General features: G+C 44.8%; 1 protein-coding gene across 1 annotated transcript in view; it reads left to right on the top strand.

Annotated features, from left to right (window-relative positions):
* The window catches only part of CAMK1D (calcium/calmodulin dependent protein kinase ID), a gene marked incomplete at its 3' end in the record, with an annotated part of 226,104 nt that overhangs the window by 125,599 nt on the left and 80,816 nt on the right, over nucleotides 1-19,689 (top strand). The window contains exon 3 of the mRNA XM_082488605.1: nucleotides 14,399-14,473. Within this exon, the coding sequence (XP_082344731.1) occupies nucleotides 14,399-14,473 (75 nt within the window). The remainder of the gene's footprint in view (nucleotides 1-14,398; nucleotides 14,474-19,689) is intronic.

The raw sequence follows: 19,689 nt of genomic DNA on the forward strand, positions 1-19,689 counted from the left end.
AATGAAAAATGGTTGAAGTTAGGAGGTTAATGGAAACTCGGAGCTGAAGCATTAACTCAGCAGGTAGCTTCCTCTCTCTTACGGTCCTATTGAGAACACACAAATGTCCTCCTGACTGGAGGAAATAATTATTTGCAACAAATATGTTGTTATTTTAAAATCCCACTAGAACACAGAGTGACATGGTAATGCAGTAATAAACAAGTTGAAGTATAATTAGGCGGATATAGCAATAAAACAGTGCAAAAAGACTAGGATAGGATGCCTGTCAGGACGTAACTCCAATGCAGTTCAGAGTTAAACTTGAAGGGGCATTGCACAGGAGAGTGCGAAACGTGAGAGGACACATAATTGATATGGACCTGTGCAATTCTAGGTTTTAAGCTTAGGCACAAATTAGGAATTGTATAGGAACATCTGTGCCTGCATTTGTGTTGCATTTGGAATTGAGATGTTCCGTAAATTTTATTCCAAATCCAGCTCTTGAGAGATCACCAGATCACAGATGATAAGCCCCGTGAGAATGTGTACATTCATCTAGAAGTGAACTTCTAACCTCAAGTTTGTGATGCTAATCACATCACCGATTACTTTCCCAGCAGTTTTTACTTATTGTGCTCAGCATCTATGAAGCGCTAATACACTTGCGATTTGTGACAAGACATTGAATTTATTGAAGCCACATAAAGCTGAGGTAATGATAAAAAAGAGGTTGGTTTGATGACTGTTCCATGAAGTGTCGTAAACGAATTCATTGTCCCAATTAAGAATACAATAGGCAGGAGTGAATACTTTAAAATCACACTCCTTGCTTTGTAGCTCCTTTTTCCTTGTGGGAGATGCCAAGAGTTGAGTAGCCTCAAAGGCTGGGCTGGAGAACGCCTTCTTCCCAAACACATGCTCCACCCAGCTCAAAATTGATGCACCCCTTGTGAAGCAAGATTTGTTGTATTAGGGGTCCTCCAGCATCATCCTGGCAAGCTCTGTTGGCAGATGTTCTTTAAAAAGGGTACAGTTTAAATGTATTAATTCAGTAGTATTTGTGGTGAGCAACACAGCTTTTAGCACAGCAGAGGAGAGGGCGATGTTACCAAAATGCCCTGTGTCCATCAGCTCAAAGGCTGCATTTAGTACCATTTATTTTAGACTTCATATAATAGCTACCTTTCATTCTAAATACCTTGAATTAATTAGATGTATTGCTTAGGAAAAAATGAGTCACTGTGTGTGACTTGTATGTGTGACTTGGCTGCATAAAATATTAGAAATCTATAGCACTGTGGTTTGTAAGCCAGTTGGTTAGAAAACATTCTCTTGAATGCCATAAACCAACCTATTTTTTCATACTGATTTCATCTTAGTTGACTGAACAAAACCAAGAAATTGAAAAAGATATAGATCTGCTATCATTGTCTTTTGAAATACATTTATAAGATCTTATTCTCGAACTATTTTGATTCCTGTTTCTGCTTCATCATGACATGCAAAAAGTCAATAGGCAGTGGTAAAACCTGAAATAATGGAAAAATAACCCACATCATTGCTATATTGCTCTTTAGCCCTACTGTTTCTACAGTTAGACATGTATTTAATTTACATGAAGGATTTTTTGTCTTTTAATTACCAATTATGATATTAATATTCTGCTTGTTACTGTCTGAAGTATCGGCATACTTAACCTCCGTGCTCTGGAGCAGGACAGTGCTGGAGCGACACATTTAAAAACCATAAATTCCATCTGCAGTGGATGTTAGGGGCTTAAAGCTATGGAAAGATTCCAGGCTTCCAGCTCTTTAGTGCCTATATCACCTTTAGAAATCATCTGGAGATATATTCTTAAGATATTTAGCTATCTGAAGATACCCTGGAGGATGTTTGAAAGTGCTTTGATGCTTAGTTAGTGTAGGAAGTTACTTGCATCGTAAGGTACCTAATAATCTTTAGATGTCTGGTCCTTGACTACTAAGTGGGTATTTTTAAAAATTTTGCTTCCATGCGATGGGAAAAGAGGGAAGAGCAATTTAAAGTACTCTTTGCTGGGCAGGTGACTGCAAGTATAGTATAGGCTTCTGGTTTAAACTTCTCTGTTACCTCCCCAAAGGCACTTTGGGGACATCTGTGAATCCAGGTTTCTCTCTCCTAAAAATAGAAACCTATACATAGGGTCCCTGTACACCACAGTAATACACGTAACAAGAATAAATGAACTTCAACACTATTTAATTTTTAATTAGACCCTCTTTATCATATCCTTTGTAAAACTGGGGAGATTAACTTTCTCAGACCTATTCTCACCTGGTTAAAAACCAATTAACTGTTATACACAAGCCCAAATGCATCCTTATTAGCAAGGGTTTCTGCTAATTATATTGTTCTGGTTAAGTGACTTTTCTGACATTTGGTGTGTCAAGTTCAGGTCTACTTTGGACTCTACAGCGATGCTGCCAGGATTTGAACCCAGCCAAGTGAGACCCCCAGCGGTCTTGCCTGATTACAGGTTTCACAATCTGGCCCAGCTGAATTATGCCACAATTAATTCTGCCCATTACTGGGAGTTTTCCTTCTCTTCCGACCCTCTGCTTCTTTCCTGAAGACCGCATGCAAAGCAAGCCCAATAGCAGTGGAAGTAGCAGGCGTATTTTTGTCTCCAGTATCTGGGAAGACTCAAAATAGAACAAGCTTGAATATCAGTAGCCTTCACTTAAGTTTGAAAATGGCAGGTTTGGTTACGGAGGAATGAAGCCGTGTTTTCCTCTGTCATTACCAGCTGTGCAGGGGAGTGGCTCCAGGACATTCAGTAGTCCTACTGCTTTCACACAGGTGTCAGAAGTGAATCTGCCTCCGAGTTTGGCTTTCTCTACACTGTGATTGAGACAGTAACTCATAGCGAACACAGATCGTCCTCCGAGATCAATCCCCCACCGTGCAGAGCTTTCCCACTTACTCTCTCATGGTATAGGGTGTATATGACTCACCCGAGGGCTATTGGCACTTCCCACAGGCAACTGGGGGAGCAGTCTTCTGTGTAGGAGTGTCCTAATACAGTGATGAAGAAATGTGGAAACCTGCCTAGCCTCTTACTTATCCTTCTGTCTTTCTCAATAAAGAAAATAAATTGGCTTCCCAGTAGCTTGATGGGAAGGAGGGGTTTTTCTGGCAGGTTGCTGCTGATGAGTTTGTCATGCGGCTCATCCCTGCAGACCGAGCGTTTGAGTCAGACCGCTGCCGAGATGCCAGCTAAGGATTGCCCAGGAGCCCTGAGAGAGCTGTGCTCCAGCATCCTGGTCTGTTGGCTTCCCCGCTGCCTGGGTGCGTGGCCCTGGGGCCAGCCGGGTGGGCAGGGTGTAGGCAAGCACAGCTGGTGCACAGTGGCCCTAATGACATGGATACCTCAAGACTTGATCAAGACTCAAAACCACACGTGCTAGGAGAGGCAAAGGGATTATTATTATACCCCCTGCACCCACAGGATCTCCTACCACTTTTGGAGAGCATTTGCATTCCTCACTGTAGGAGACAACTGTAATTGGGCAAATCTGACAATGTTGGCCTCTAGCATGGCACCGAGGAACTGTAATGGGCTTTAATTATTGCGCGCACGCTCAAGCTGACAGGACCCAGTCAAGGCTTGTGATTTTCTGTGCTGCCCAGCAACAACACATGGTAGCCCGACCTGCAGAGCTGAGCATGAGAAGGACTCAAGTTCATCGCAAGGCAAAAAGTTTATGCTCATGTTGTCATTTGTGTTTGGTTGCCCTTTTGCGCTTGGTTGTCCATTTGCTTTTCTGCTTTTCTCATGGAAAAAATGCAATTTTGACACATAAACCTCTTTGGATATGACTGTAGAGCATAGCCCTTCTTCACGCTGTGAGCCAAAGTGTCCTTTTGGTTACATCCCTATCCTCTGAGTACATAAATGGTCTCCACCTTTGTACTGTTACTGGTCCTTATCATCAGAAATACGGGTTCACCTGACCCACATGCACTAGATATTAGGGTAACCCAATAGCTAAAGATCCTGTACGAGCCACAGCTGGGAGTCCCGGCTCTGTCACATCTCCTGGGTGATAGCTGCATTTATTTCCTATATGGTGGAGTGAAATACTTAGTTTTGGTACATCTTTCAGTCCTGTGCTCGTCCAAATAGCCAGTTGTCCATGGTTTTATGTAACTTACCTATACAGGTGCGTGGGTGGTATAACATTCTCCCTTCATTAGTATGTATTCAAACCAACAAAGGAGATAATAGTAGATAACAACATCCCTGTGTCTGTGTCAAATGGATATTTCACGGATGGCAGAGCTTTCTTTTCAGAAGTGTAGTATCTGCTGCCGTGTTTCAGATATGACTGAATGTATGTGTACATACTGCACTCATCTGAGAACCGGGAGGCTAAGAAAAGAGCATCATACCACTTATCCAGCTCTTCATTCACTGTAAACTAATAAGAGCTTCTCGTTTTGTGAGACAAGGTACAGGGATAGTTGTGCTGCTTGCAGCCAGATCACCCTTCCAAGAGCCTCAGCCTTCCGCTTTAAGGCAACGTTTGCCAAGGGTTTTGCGAATAGACCCTCCTTTCTTGTTCATCTGTCATTTCATGAAACCCCTTCAGACCAACCCACCTCAGCTCAGGAGCTGCTCACCACCTTTAATTGCACGTAGCTCCTCGTGTGTCCCAGGCAAGGGAGTGGGAATCAGCTATAATTACTGGCTGCACATGTAAATCCACACTCCTCCACACTGGGAACACAGGGCTGCTGCCAACAACTAAAAGATGGTTCAGTGTTTTTGGCTGAGATAAATCCTTGCAGCCACTACTTTTATCTTTTTCACCTTTAATGATTAATTCATCATTAATATTTGTTTTGCTGTGTTTCAAATTAAACAGTCTGGAGGTTTTTGCTCAAGCTTTCCAAGCCTTTTTGAACGCTGCCAGTTGGGATCCACTGCTTGGAAACCGTCGTTCTGATGGCTCAGTCTGCTTCTCGTGGAGATCGGGGATACTCCTGAAATCGGGGATGGTGCTAAAATGGGGATATTCCTGTTGCCTTAAATGGGCTGCAGGTCCTACTGTAGAAATCCAGGGATTTCAGAAGGTTATTTGGTCCTAGTGTTCCTTCTGGAGCTGAGTTATTGTAATAGAACTTGAATTTCTTGTTCTTTAAAGGCTACTGAGCAGCCTTCACGTGAAAATACTTGAGAAAAGTGGACACAGGGTTGGCACCTAGCTCCAGGTGTGCGATCTAAGAATCCCTCATTTTTATTCTCAAAGTGCCTGTATTCATTTGTTACGTTTGTGTGGGATGATGAAGTTCCACCGGTGCCTAGTGAAAACCCATGCATCTGTGCCAGAGATGTTCAGCCTTTGTCTGAGCTTTGTTGTGATCCGGATACGAGGCAGAACAGAGCATAACCTCAGCCTGTGTCCTGGGGAGGCAACAAGCCTGTGGGATCACTCGTTGCATGCTTAATGCCCGGCACAACAGCTGGAGTCTGCTATTGTTTCAGAAATGGTCGGGATGCTGCCTCCAGCATCCCTTTTGCACCATGCCTGATGGCTAGAAAGTACCTCCAGGAGGAAAATACATGTGCTCTTGGCCTGTGGAGGTTCATACATCTCTCTTCCCTTCCCAGGACGGAACCAAGATATTTTTTAAGATGCACAAACGGTCATCCCTTCTTCAAGCTGCACTGCTGTGCAGAGTGGTGCGGGAAGGCGTGCCACCATGCAGACTGCAAATGCCCCTGGCAGTGAAGGACCCAGACCAGTCTCTGCTCACAGGATCTGGAGAAATTAGAAATGAAGAGAAGAATTACACTGCTAGGGAGTATTACCCGAGGTAGGGTATGGATCAGAAATTACGAGGTGTATGTGGGTAGGTTTTGTCACAGCCAGTTAGTCTTACAGCTGCTTAGCTACACAGCTGAGGTTTCCAGCTGCGGAATGTCTCCAACTTGACATTATCACCGTGAAATCTCATGAGAATATTTTATGAACATGGTACGTAAGGCTGGCATTCGCGATAGAAGACATGCAGTGCTGGGGAAGAAAGGCCGTTGACGTCGTTGGAAGGACTTCTGGGTCTTCACCTTAGAGTAACAGGAGATCACAGAGGTGATGGGTAGGATCTGAAAGATGAAATGGAGAGTGGTCAAGTTGTATAAGCATGAGGCAAGGTCTCCTGACACCTCCCCATCCTTTCTCCTCTTTGCAGTGGGTTATACCATATACCATATATGTAAGCCCCAGAGGAGGCAGCTGCGTTGATAGCACAATCACTCAGCATCCTGCTAGGACACCGGATCAGGACAAATCCCATCCTGGCTCATTTCTTTGCAAATAGAAAATTACACGCCAAATTGAAGTGTTAAATCCTGAAATAATTAAACTGGCAAAAAATATTAGTTTTGAAATCATCACCACCTTCTAAGGCGAACTGAAGAAGGTCTTTTGGTGGGCATCTGTCTCTCTCCCAAATTTTGTCTGTCCCTGCTTCCTTCGAACGCCTGCTCTGAGCCACTTGCCACTTGCTACCAGCATTGGAGCTTTTTATCACAGTCTCCTCTTCAGTCACAGCTGAGGGAAGGTGTATGAAGTGATTCATCCCTCCACACTTGTCTGTGTCCCCCATCTTTTAGGGCATCCAGGGTCTTTCTCTTCTAGTTTGTTTTCCAAAGCAGACAGGACTGTATGATGATGTTTCCTATCCACTCCAATTAACCTGACAGAAGCATAGAGATCTTAAAGATACTAGTAAAGACACTCATTTCCTTCATGTGTTGTGAGCAGTCTGTGGTTTGTAGACCACACGTGACCCCAAAGTTCAACTCCTTGGCCTTCCAGCCACAGAGATTTAGCTAATCTGGCCAGACAATCAACATATAGGCACTGAACCATCTGGCTTTAAGCTGGAATTAGCTCTCCCTTGCCCAGTCGTTAGAGCAAGCAAGGGGAGATGGGCAATGTGGGTGGGAACAAAAGGTATCGTGGTGGTAGGAGATCAGAAGAGGTCAAAAAACACCGTCTGGCTGTGAGACACAGCACCATTTCTATCTTTCTGCTCATAAATACGAGTTCTTTTTCATTTTTAATGCAAGGGAATATTCAATACTGAATCCAGTAAACCTCCTCCAGCTCTTTGCAGTAAGTAAATTAAGGATACAACTTCAAAAATACCCCAGCAATCTAAATGCAGTAAGAGAGAAAAAGCAGATGTTTTGGCTTTGTAAGCTCTGTAGATCCACCTTTGCTCAGAAAACTGACATCTGCCTGGTTTTGTTCACATCTCTGCTCTGTGCCTAGTTGAGGTTTCGCTAACTTCCACATTATTTGCATGTGTGTTTGTGAGTGAGAGGGAGACTGCTGATCTGAGATGGTGGAGACCAAAAGCCCTTTCTGTATCGTCAGAAGCCATCACCACTGCAGTACCATGTACTTGTCTGCTGGGGGGAGGAATGTTGCACAGGATAGGAAGTAGTAGAAATTAATCTCGGTGCCATTAAACCTTCCACCTTGCTTCTAAGCCTGTCTCCAAAGATATCCATTTCAGCGCAGAGTGCTTGACTTGGTGATCTGAGTCTGGTAGCCTTTTATTTACCATGGGCTGCCAAACCCTCAGATGGTACTAATCCAAGGGTACTATCCCCATGTTGGCACGAGTGTTTTGAACTTTATGATCTTCACTAGAACTTCACTTTTGTGTGCAAAAGAAAATAAAATCAACCAACCCCCTTCTTTTCCCTCTGCAAACCTTACTTCATGCAGACCTGCTTGCTTCTTGTGAACTGCTTGGGATCACCTCTCCTGACTGCTTGGAGTCATCGCGCAGTGCTGTCGGTAGACTATTTGGTGACTATGCAATGGTGGTATAAAAGGCATTCCTGTTGGGTGGCCTGAAATCATCAAGGAGACAAAGGGTTTTAATCTGAGGTATAAAATGCCACAAGATAGTTTGTGTCCTGTTTGAGGGGGAAAGGTCTGCTCTGAAGTCACCTTTTACAAGATACCAGAGAGTCAATGGATGAGAAAGACCTGATAAATACCAACTGGGGGAGGGGGGGCAGAGCTTGAACTGGAGCTTACATTTCTGCTTTTAACACCAGAAAGTCCACTTGGGAAGGAATCCTGGATGGTGGGAGAAGTGTCACGCTGAACTCTGCTCACACAGATGTCAATGAAGATATATGGAAAGTATCCAGCTGTAAAATATCCGTCCTGGAGGATGTTTGGGTGCTACAGGATAAGAAAGGGAGGGGATAGAGTTAGAGATGTGGTACCTCACATCATACACATCCTCTTGATTTTCAAGGTCCAAATTATAAGAGGTCTTGCATCAAGGTAAGGCACTGCAAGTCCTGTGGACAGCATCAGTATTTGAAGGCTTTTCCAGACCAGGAGTGGTGGGCAGAGGTCTGCTGCAGTCAGCCAGCTGTTTCCAGGACAGCCATCAGTTTCCTTCCCTGTACCAGCCCTTGCCATCTCACCTCATTTACCCCATTCCCCTCTTAGCAAACTTGTCACGTTTTCCCCTTGGGAGCAGGCTGGTTTGTTCCCATGAGTTCTCACACCAGTATGAGCTACCCTGAAGATTTTTCGGTATTTTTCTTTCATGTGGAAAGCAATCTGATAGAATCGCTCAGTGCGAATGTGTGTGAGGCTGGCTATCCTAATATCTTAAAATTATCAACTTGTTTCCACTGAGTAAGACAGCTGAGCAGAGGGAAGTTTCTAGTGTCCTCCAGAGCAGAAGCTGTGATTTAAACGCTTCCCTTGGCCAACCGGTGAATTCATTAAGCCCAGTAACCCCCGTGCTTTTGGCAAAACTCTCTGTATGTGGAAATAATGGAATATTTATTCGCAAAGACATTTGGTTACTCAAAGCCACAAATCCTTACAGACCCAGGCTTTGCTGGTTCTGGCTTTCACAAAATTATTTGTGCTTTCTTGTGGCATTTTATCTGTGACACGTGCTGTTCATGGAGGTGCAGCACTAAATGTCACGTCTTGCAAATGTAACGCTCCGACTCGGAAAGAGTTGTTACGGAGGGAACATGCCCTGCTTAAAAGGCTCTTGTGTTTGCCCAGGGTTTTTGCACAGTATTCTTCTAACTGATCCTAGTTTTCAGCGTTAAATATGATAGATGTTAATATAAGTGATTCAATCATATTTTATAGCGTGCTTTTGCGGCTGGGATATTTAACATGCTCTCCTGGCAGCTTGGCAGCCAAAGCAACAGCAAAATCTGTGTCCTCTGCTTTTATCCACGAGCGTGCTACCCTTCTAATTAGCGATCCGTGGCAATATGCAACCAGTCTTCTTTCAGCTCTTTGGCCTCTGGGATAGTCAGGAGCCAGCAGAGATGTGCAGGAAGCTCAGTCATTAAAGGATTTGGTTTCCCTTGTTGTACATCAACTTCCATATTTTAATCCTTTGCTTCTTAAAAACAATCTCCAGCCAAAGCCCATGGAATATATTGATTTTTATTTATTTATTTTTTTTTAATATGAATGTTGAAGTGAGTTTTGCCCATTAGGGCTAGTTTTGATCCTATGGGACTCGTGCCCTTCTGGTGGTAGTGAGTAGGACGTGGTGGCTCTGTTCTGACCTGTGGTGAGGGTGGATTTTAGCGTCACTGCAGTGCCACGCCACATACTTATCACTACTCCAACGCCGCAGCACTCCCAGTTTGGCATGATGGAAACTGTCATGCCAAATGTCATGCCAAACGCCACTCCTGGTCAAGTCCGGTCTTGTTTTGGGAAAGGGTTTCATCTCCTTCAGAGGCAGACTTTTCTGTGTTTCAGCAGCACTGAATGCTGTAGCAGTCAGGGAAAAACGACAGTTCCTTATCTGTCAACGCTCTTGTGCAACGACTCCACAGCAAGCAAAGGGGACCGGTCTGTGCTTGGGGCTCTGCAGCAGATCAAACGCTGTCCCGTCAGCCCTTGTTTGCACAGCTGCCATGCTCGGAAAAGTCACCCGAAGTCGTTGGTTGCCCAGTTCAGTTTGTTTCTTTAAGTTTTGGCTGGCAGTTGGCTCATATGTTAAAATATTGCTCAGGTGCAACGTTGCCTCCATTCATTTGTGTTGTTGACTGCTTTGTGTGTCAACAGGGCAGAATCATAGACCTGAAAGGCTGGAGGAGAAACTTCATAATTTTGCATGTTTGCATCAAGCCTTGTGGCTTGTGTCTGCCTGCAACCAGCGCTGCCCAGAAAATGGTGAACTCTTCATACTTTCTTATCGGGGTTAATCACTCTTCATGTGGGTTTTTTTTTTTTTTTGTATACTTAAATTTCCCTGATTCTCACTTCTAGATTTATTTTCCTCTTCTTTGTCCCCTGGATTGCAGCATCTCATGGGCCTTGTAAGGTGAAGAGTCTTGAGTGAATTGGTTAAAGTATTAGCCTCTCTTTTTTTGTATTTTTATTTCTAGATGTCTTCTTTCTGTTGAATGGCCTCAGAATATTCCTAAAAATGAACAATGCAGCAGTGGCTGGAGATGGCACCTGCCCTTTGTGCCACAGATGGGAGATATGCGGGGACACATCAGATGCGAGCAGCATCTGGGGTTTGCCAGGAAGGAGGGAGAGCATCAGGGAGAACAGCAAGTGTGATGAAGGGGAGGTTAAAAGGGTGGTAAGGGAGATTTCGTTAGCTGGATGTTTCCTTGTTCAGTTTATGTGATCTGACCTAATTTGCTTCAACTGAGCCCATGTTTTCATGTTCACTTTTGGAGCGTTTCTTCTTTTTTGGGAAAGAATTAATGGGAACTGCAGTCACCCCAGTCTGTGTCCATGTCCCCTCTGCTACAGCCGTAACGTTGCACCATCACGTGGCACAACAACATCAGCGCGTTGCTTTGCGCAGAGTTAATCCGGGGCAGGTTTATCTATTGCAGTGTGGGAGCCACACGTTGGGAAGGGGGGAAGGCTGGAGAGGGAGGACAGAGGGGAAAAAAAGGCTGTGGAGAACTGGGGTTAAGATCCTCTCACCGAGATGGGAGGGAGAAGGGATTGGAATAATACGGCCCACTGGTTAAGATAATACTCTGGGGTCGGGGGATCTGGTTTCTCAACCCTCTCTGCTGCCTCATCGCATGTAATTACAGAAAAACTTGTAGCTTTTCTGCGCGCCGCTTCCCCTTTTGTAAAATGAGAGCAGCACCTTTTAAAAAAATAAATCCTGGCAGGTCTTGAGGAGATCAGATAGTCCGGTGAGTATTTCTGCTAAGCGAGATCACCGGTGGGGCAGCGTGGAGGCATTTGAAGGCTTAGCAGAATGAATCCTCTGAACCTTTGAGATTCACTCAGCACTTCTAGAGGAGGATAAAAGTGGAGTTAATTAAGCCATTCCCAAATCCCTCCTGATCCGTGAGCATCAAGTAGCTGCCTCTACAGTGCTTTCCTCGGCTCTTGATGTACCCGAGCATCTCTGCAAGCCAGAAGGGTCTGTTGGGCTGTTGCCTGCATGTCTGACACCCCTGATCTGCCGCCGCGGAATGGCACAAACTTGTCCCAGTCTCCATTGGCCTTTGTGGTATCGATAAAAATGCTGTGAGGATACCGCACTCGATCTCCCAGATCCCGGGGCGTTATTGCAACGGTCAGCCTTGAAGGGTTAATTACCGTGCACCAGGGCCGTTGGGGATCGCTCCCCCGTGCTTTAAAGTGAAGAAAGGAGCGGAGGAGTTGCTGCTGGCTGCAGTGACCTCTGCTGGGAAGCCCACGGCTGCTCTGGGCCAGCTTCAGCAGCACAACCCGCAGCTTGATCTGAACCATAGGTTTCTCCCCAAGTGATTTCCATCGATTTTTTGGGTTTTGTTTTGTTTTGTTTTGTTTTGTTTTTAAATTTTGAATTCCATTTTCCTTTAAACAGCTTGTCATTCAGGAGTCCATCTGAGTAGAAAGATGCTGTTTGGGTCAAGCTGCTTGATTTGTATGCATGCGATGTGCGCTTCACTGGGACTATGAAGCGCTGCGTAACTCCCCAATTAAGGCCCTGCTGGTCTTGGGGAGGCTGAGGCAAAGTGGAAGAAAATGCCTCCTTCCCATCTCAGCAAGACCCTGGCGTGCAGCGGGGTTGGGGCTGCTGGTGTGCACAGGCATCACCTCCCAAAGTGACGTCTCCTTCCAAGTATCCTCATCCCTATGGTGGTGGCTCCCTTGGTACTTTGGGGGTGATTCAGCTTCTTCTGCTGCCTTCTTCCAGATCACGCTTTATATTCGCTGTCTCCCTGAATCCCACATGCTCACGTCCTGCATCTGATTTCACAGAGGGGCGGATTGGCTCAATACGGCCGACGCCGCAGTGGTAGGACTAAGCTCTTTCTCCCCCCCACTTCACTTTAAAACCGAGCAAGTTTATCTGCCTTCAGAGAGCGCAGTGGCGCAGTGCCCATTTGGTTTGCAAATCAGAAAGGGGAGAGGGTCCTGCAGCAGCCCTCCGCATGCGGCGTTGCGTGTCTGATGAGCCTTTTTCTGGCCTCTGCCTCCCTGGCTGATCGTCTTTGTGGGTAACCCACCCGTTAGCCGCGTGGGTGACAGCCAGGTGTGCTGGCAGCTGTCTCAGAGGGGGTTAGGTTGATTTGGAGAACCTCTCAGGGTCTCAAAAATAGAAATGCAAAGCATTAATATGTGCGTGGTAAAAATAACATATTTCAGACTACGTTGGAGGCTTTTAACAGATAACACTACGGCAGATTATTTGTATGAAAACTGCCTGCTTGATCATGGTGGTATGAGGTACACAAATGACCACTCAAACACCCTGCAGGTGTTCAAGGCCAGGCTGGATGTGGCCTTGGGCAACCTGGTCTGGTGGGAGGTGTCCCTGCCTATGGTAGGGGGAGTGGAACTCGATGATCTTCAAGGTTCCTTCCAACCTAAACCATTCTGTGATTCTACGATTCTATGAATGTGCCTGTGCACAAAGGAAAATGTATAAATATATATAGTAATTTCCTTTAAAAGTGACTATTTACTTGAAATATCATTTGGGATCCTAGTGTACCTTCAACTAACAACTAAGAAGGCAAGACTGCCCTTGCCCAACTGTAACCCTTAAGGGACCAGGCACTAGACCTGCACAGCAAAATAAAAGTTTCCAAATGTGTGCTGTGTAAAGCCAAGTGGGTGGTATATTGGTTTCCTGTTGTCAATATTGAGAACTTAATTTGTGATGCAATCTACCTGGAAATTTTGCTAAAATATCACGTGATTTTCCAGATATTTATGTAGAGTGAGGAACCTACTCAGGTATTTGTTTCTTTGACATCCTGTAGCACTTTATATTTGACTTCATTTATTGTTAATGTTATATTTCCTGTGTGTGAAGGTCCCTATATGAATGCAGCTTTTGGTGACTGATTATGGGCGTAAATTCAGATCAGTCATAACCTTTCCAGTGAATTCAGAGGAAATTGGATAGTCTGCGTTCTTACGGCAAAGGTCCTGCCGGGCACAGGGGACCTTCTGCTCTCAGCATCTTCACACAGACATTAGGGCGCTTGAGACCATTGAGGATGATGACCTGACACATGATTAAGCATCTTAATTAAGCTACTTGAACCTTGAAACATGCAGAGAGTTTTGCATTTGCTGATGATGCACTTTTATTTTCTTTCTGAATGTGTCTGTCTGCTGGCTAATGAGTGGTCTCTGCTTTCTCTTGCTCTTAAAATGATTGTCTGCAATTGGTGTAATTAATATTCTGCCCCTGGAGTTGTACTGGTAGTCTCTATAGGGTTTGCACAAGTTAAATGTATCCTTCAGAAATTATTTGTAAGCGTTTAAGGAGCAAACCCAGAGAGGCATTGCTCTACCAGTTAATTAGATGTATTCTTGTAGAGATGATTTTTCTCTTTAAAGCTAGCATTTTGACAAGAGACATAGTGGGAATGATCAGTGGGAATGGTGAGGGTGTAGAAAACCCATGAAGAAGCTTTTGAACAGAAAGTGTGCGGTGCTTAACAACGCTGTAGGGAAATTCAAGTGTCCAGACCAGGTGTGACGTCGGAGCAGGGCGAATTTGGTGGGAAGTAGCATGGGACTGTCGTACAGCAGCTGCCTACCTGTGCCATCCTCTGCGTGGGGACAAATCCCTACTTTCTCCCTTCATCCTGCTTCTGACACAGGAACTGTAAACATATAATGCCCAGATACTTAACCCTTAAATATTTTGGCTTCAGAGAGGACTGAAGACGTTTTCTGGGAGTAATAACAGTATTCTGGGCTGCAAAGCACTCCTGGCTGTTAACTTTGATCAATATATTTGATGATGTTGAATAAAGACTGACAAGTAGCGTCTAACTAAAAATAGCTTTATGTTTTGCAGCTACGTAAAAAAATAAAAATCAGTATTTCAGCTTATCTTATCTTGTCTTATGGTTTTTCAGAATCAAGCATGAAAATATAGTTGCCCTGGAAGACATCTATGAGAGTCCGAACCATTTATATCTGGTCATGCAATTGTAAGTACTGAACCCAATGAAGTTACTGTATCAAAATTGCCAGCTCTTCTTGTTCTGCTTTTGTTATTTAACCCAAAAGATGGGATGCATGGGAGGTATTTGTCTTGTGTGTGGTAGTTTGCAAAATCCTTGGTAGGTGGTTAAAAATGAATCTCCAGGCGTGATGGGCTGGGCTATTGTGAAGTTGGGAACTAAGGTGTTTTGTGAAGAGTCTCACTCAAATCAAATCAGAGTGAAGAGGAAATGTTACAGGGATCAGAACTGGCTCCGTACATAAGGAGTTGCCATGGTTTAGTTCTCTGTGACCCAGAAGATACCTGTTCTATACTGAGTGAGAGGTGACCCAAGATGCCACCATGTGCACAGGTGATGAATTTGCATGAAAGCATCCTCCTTGTCTCAGCAGCAGTGGTAGCTCATATCATTCTTGACACATCTCTCCCACCAGAGCCAATTTCTCCCACCAGAGCTTTTTTCCAACATTTTCTCCCTCTGAGCCTGAGAAGGTCAAGATCCCATCAGGTACATGGTATGCTGTGGCTGACCTGGTCCTCCTGTCACATCCACCTGGCAGGGAGGAGGGAAGTGATGCTCATATGGCTTCCCCCACCTTCTGAAATCAATCAAAAAACATTATTTGACATTAAAATATCTTCTTACCATCTCTAGTCTCTCTCTTTTCAATGATGAGATCACCTCAAACAAGAGCAGAGCAGATACGCCAGAGGGAAAAAGCACAGCTACAAAGAGCCAGATGTGCCATAGGGAAGCCTGGAGCATCCGACAGAGGCAGCTCTGGGGTTAAATACCCCATGGGATCCCTGAAAGACTATGCTGTTCCCTTGTCTGTTGGTAACATTAAGGCATAGAGGTGTCATTAGAAGTTGTTCGGCTGGCAGTGCGGGAAGGATAGTGCTTTGTACATTTTTAATCTGTTTTTGTAGCCCTATGTTTCAGCCCAGAGTGCTGCAAAAGGACTCGCCCGGGAACATCAGTGTCGTACAAATTCCAACAAACCAGCTAGGTTGTGGGAAGTACCAATTTTGTGACCAGCTGATTTACAAATCCTTATTTTTGTTTAATCTCTTTAGAAAAAAAAAATAATATTACTCCTACTTATTGTTAGGTTGTTTAATGTAGCGTAACCCTCAGTTTTCTAAATTTCTTACATCCAGATCATTGGGTTATCTGAAATGTAGGTCTGTAATCATAGGTGACGCTGAATATATAGTATAAATTTCCACTTGCTCACGATTCAACACTTAGTAGGAAATTACCCTTTCTGTTACAGAGGTGTTTGTAAACCCAGCCAACTAATTTTTCAAGGGCCAAGCATTTAGCTGTTCCAGATTGACACAGCTTCGCTGATGCCCACCGGGGTGAGATGCCTGGCTGAAGTCAGCAGCCGGGAACCCATCCGCAGCGTTCAGGGCAGCGGCTCTGAGTGGTCCCCAGCCCTGCCGAAGAGCTGTGGCTTGTGTTACGAGGTGGACCAAGACATCCTGCGTGCAAATGCATTGAACTGAGTCTGCCAGGGAGTGGGATCGATCCTTCTTGTCATTCCTATTAAGAAAAATGCAGGAAAAATCCTCAGAAGCTACAGGGTTGTTTTATTTGAATACGGGCACACACTTGAGTGCAACCGAGGGACAGCACCGTAACAAAGTCCCGCTCACGCAGAGACCCCATGTGACGACCCTGGTGCGCGTGTGTGCTCTTAATCTGCTTCAGCTGTAGGATACAACGCGTTAGCTTAAGCTTAATTTTATTAAAGTCATTTGATGTTGTGCCGAGCCGTTGCTGTTGGCCCTCCTTGCTGCTGCAAATCAGACAAGACCGTGTTGTCCTCTGCTCTGCACGGGGTATTTCCAGGGAATAAGCTTTCTGAGCTTTCTTGGAAAAGGGTTGTGTTATCCCAAGGTGGAGAGGACAAGATGGCCGGGTCCTCACCCTCAGCGCTGTGGATGTTGCATTAAGGGCGGTACAACCTCTGCGCTGCCTCTGAATTTTCATCAGCAGTCGGGATTGGGATCGATTGGCATCAATAGTTGGGCGGCAACTCCGCAAAGTCCAGAAGATTCAAAATCAATTCTGCATGCCCCCTTTCCCGGTTTCTGTCTGGGAGAAGGCACGCACAGATAATCTCTTGTTTCCAGGGTAACACCGACTTGTTGATACAATAGCTGTGAACCATTGCACGGCGTGAGGTATCTGTTTGTTTACATCTCTGCCCTATTTATTATTAGATTCCTTGTGGGTTTTATAGCTTCTGTTTTTTGAGTATTTCTCCTAAACAAGATGATAGTTGCCTACGTTTAAAACTGGGTTTTGATATGAAGTAGAAGATGTTCTGATCAAGCAGCTTTCAGGAAGCCGTGTTTAGATTAAATAATAAAAAAAAAGGGTGTGTGTGTATAGAATTAGGGCCACTTAAATATCAGTATCATGGGCACAACAAATCTCAAATCCATGTGCCCTTCTCCCTGGCTCATTGCTTGCTAAGTGGGCACTAACTAGTGTTTCCCAAGGGAGATTTTATGTTGCATGGACGGTATTTTCATTACCAGCCTTCAGAGTGCTCCTTGCAATGTTGTGGAAAATCCACATTACAGCCCCTCAGCATCTCGCAGCACCTCTGTGGCAGAAGGCTTTTGGAGGTAGACCAAGCGTCCCTGTTTATGTCTGTACTCTGGGACATCTACTTTTACTGGAAAGCCAATGCTTGTTAGCAGGCCAACTTAAAGGATAAATATTGCACCTCGTTTATTCTGTCAAAGATATGGGCAAGCACAGGTGGCAGTGTCTGTGCTGGAGTTGGTAGGAAGGGAGGTGAAGGGGAGGCTGTCCATGTCTACTTGACACTTAATTTATTCCTACCAGTCCCTCTGGGAGCTCTTCCCAGGGTTACGTAGCTGTTGGTGAATCCGTCTTGTGTGTTTTCTGCCACGTTCGTGGGGAAATCTGATCTTTAGTTTTGGTTTCCCCACCTTGTTTTGAAATACATTGTATACAAGCCATCATGAAACTGTTCAAACTCTCACAATCTCCTGGTGCAGGGTGGACCAGAAGTCCAGCTTGGAGATCCCCAGATTTGACAGCTCGGAATTTCATGTGCTGTCTCAAAGCATTAACCTGTTCCTTAGAAATTACTGGGCCATTTTTTCTTTATTTATTTTCCCAAAATACAGGATATTCTGACCCAGTGACTCTAAGTTTGGCGAGGTTATGGACAACTCCAGGCTGTCTTTTGCTCTAAGCAGTATTGCTCAGCTTTGGTGTGAGGTGGAGTTACTGGTGCAGCTGCAAAGCAGAATACAGATGTAGGATAATTTGCTAAAAGTTACAGGCACTGAAGTACTGTAAAGCATTTAGATTTTGTCATATTTCCATTAGGATGATGCGCTTTCAAACCAAGAAAACACCTGCTCCTTTTCAAACTTGGATTTCCTATAGTGCTGTTAAGACCCGCGCAGGCAACAAACACTAAAACACTCTGAAAGTTTCTCATTCCTTCTGGATGCTGGGTGAGATTTTCCCAGAGGATATTGTGGAAGATAGGGGCAAATAAAGTGCTTTCAGAAATAAAAGTTTTATTGAATTATGTCTCGGTATGATAATATACTTTGTTAGCGAGCAATTACAGGATTTTTGGTTGCTATTGGTGCCACTTGGCAAGAATTACCCTACGGTATCTTCTAAGCTATCTGCCTTACTTCACCTCGTCAGGATAGGGAAATATCCACATCACCTGTCACGGTTAGTATTGTCAGATACTAATATCTCATTGGCATAATCGGCCTCTTTGGGTACTGATGATTCATTTTCTGCATGCTGGAAAACCATGCGTAACAATGGATTTACATAAACACGTCTTTTCCTTCTGAGCGTTATGGGACCGTTTGCAAACGCTGTTTCTGAACGTGCTGCCTGGGCAGGTCAGAGCAGATTCCCAAAGCTCCACTCTGACTTCATCCGTATTGTTCGCCTGCACCGAAGCGTGAAGCAGCGAAGATTGGTTCCCTGCGGATTTGTGTGCACCGCACATTAGTCACAGCCACAAGAGCTGGGGCTGGTGCCTCTCTGAAAGGATATGGGGCCACGATAAAAACGGATGAACACATTAGTTTCCATGTTCTCCTTTATTCATCCGTATTTGCTTAAAATATGTAGAAACTTAATATTTTTGCTCTCTCAACTCTTCTGTCAAAGTTGGTTGAGGTTCGCCCAATGTGTCAGAAAAGCTGGCAAACTGGGATGGAGAGCCATTGCCTCACTGCCTTTGGAAAACAGGCTAAAAATAGGCCTAGAAGGCACCTCCAAAACTTACAGAATTCATCTGCCTGTCCCAGGGCAGGATATGCTGCCTGTACTGTCCGATCAGCATTAGCAAATGTTTTTCTAACCTGTTCTTAAAAATCTCCAGTTGCACGCTCCCCAGGGAATCAACACCAGTGCTTAACATCCTTATGGGTACGGAGCATTTCCTAATAACTAAGTCTTCCAGGCTGCAATTTTAACCTGCTACGTTGGAAGTCTCGTTTCTCTAATTCCTCCTGAAGGTAGCAAGGTGGTTCAGATGGGGAAAGGGTACCGAAGCAGGCCCTGGAAAGCATGTAGCTGGGTGAGTAATGAACTCGAGCACCCACCTCTGGGTTTCTCTGCTTTTTTTTTTTTTTTTTTTTTTAGTGAAGAGCAGTGCAAAATCCAGAGGAATTCCAATTAATACCAGTTAAGGAAAGTGAAAACTCTACTGCCGGGCTGGTATAGCTTTCCACCTCTTTGGCTCCCGAAGAGTGGGTCTGATCCTCTCGGTAGAAAGGCTTCTTCACCCAGATCCCGTCAGGTGATTTTTCTGATTCTCTGTGGAAACTGGAGTATTTCCTCTGGGTGAGTTCTTTCGAGGCTTTGACGTCTCTGCTGAGAACAAGCTTTTAGGGTGTGCAGCCCCATTCAGCCAACCCTGAAATGTTTCTTCCTACCTTTGCAAAAAGACCAGCCCAAACTGAGCTTAAAACCTTAACTTTGTGGTTTTTCCAGCTTGGCATCTCAACTCTGCTGAATTATTGTGATGATTTCCATCACAGAAAAGCCAAGGTGACGGGAGCTCCTTCCTGCCGGAGTCACGCACCGAGGAGAGCCCCGTCCAGAAGTCTGCAGGCTCAGAGTCCCGGTGTCCCCTTCCCGCTGTTTATCAGCTCCCCCCAACACACACAAGC

This window comes from Vanellus vanellus (assembly GCF_965231255.1).
Source record: "Vanellus vanellus genome assembly, chromosome: 1".
Classification (NCBI taxonomy): Eukaryota; Metazoa; Chordata; class Aves; order Charadriiformes; family Charadriidae; genus Vanellus; species Vanellus vanellus.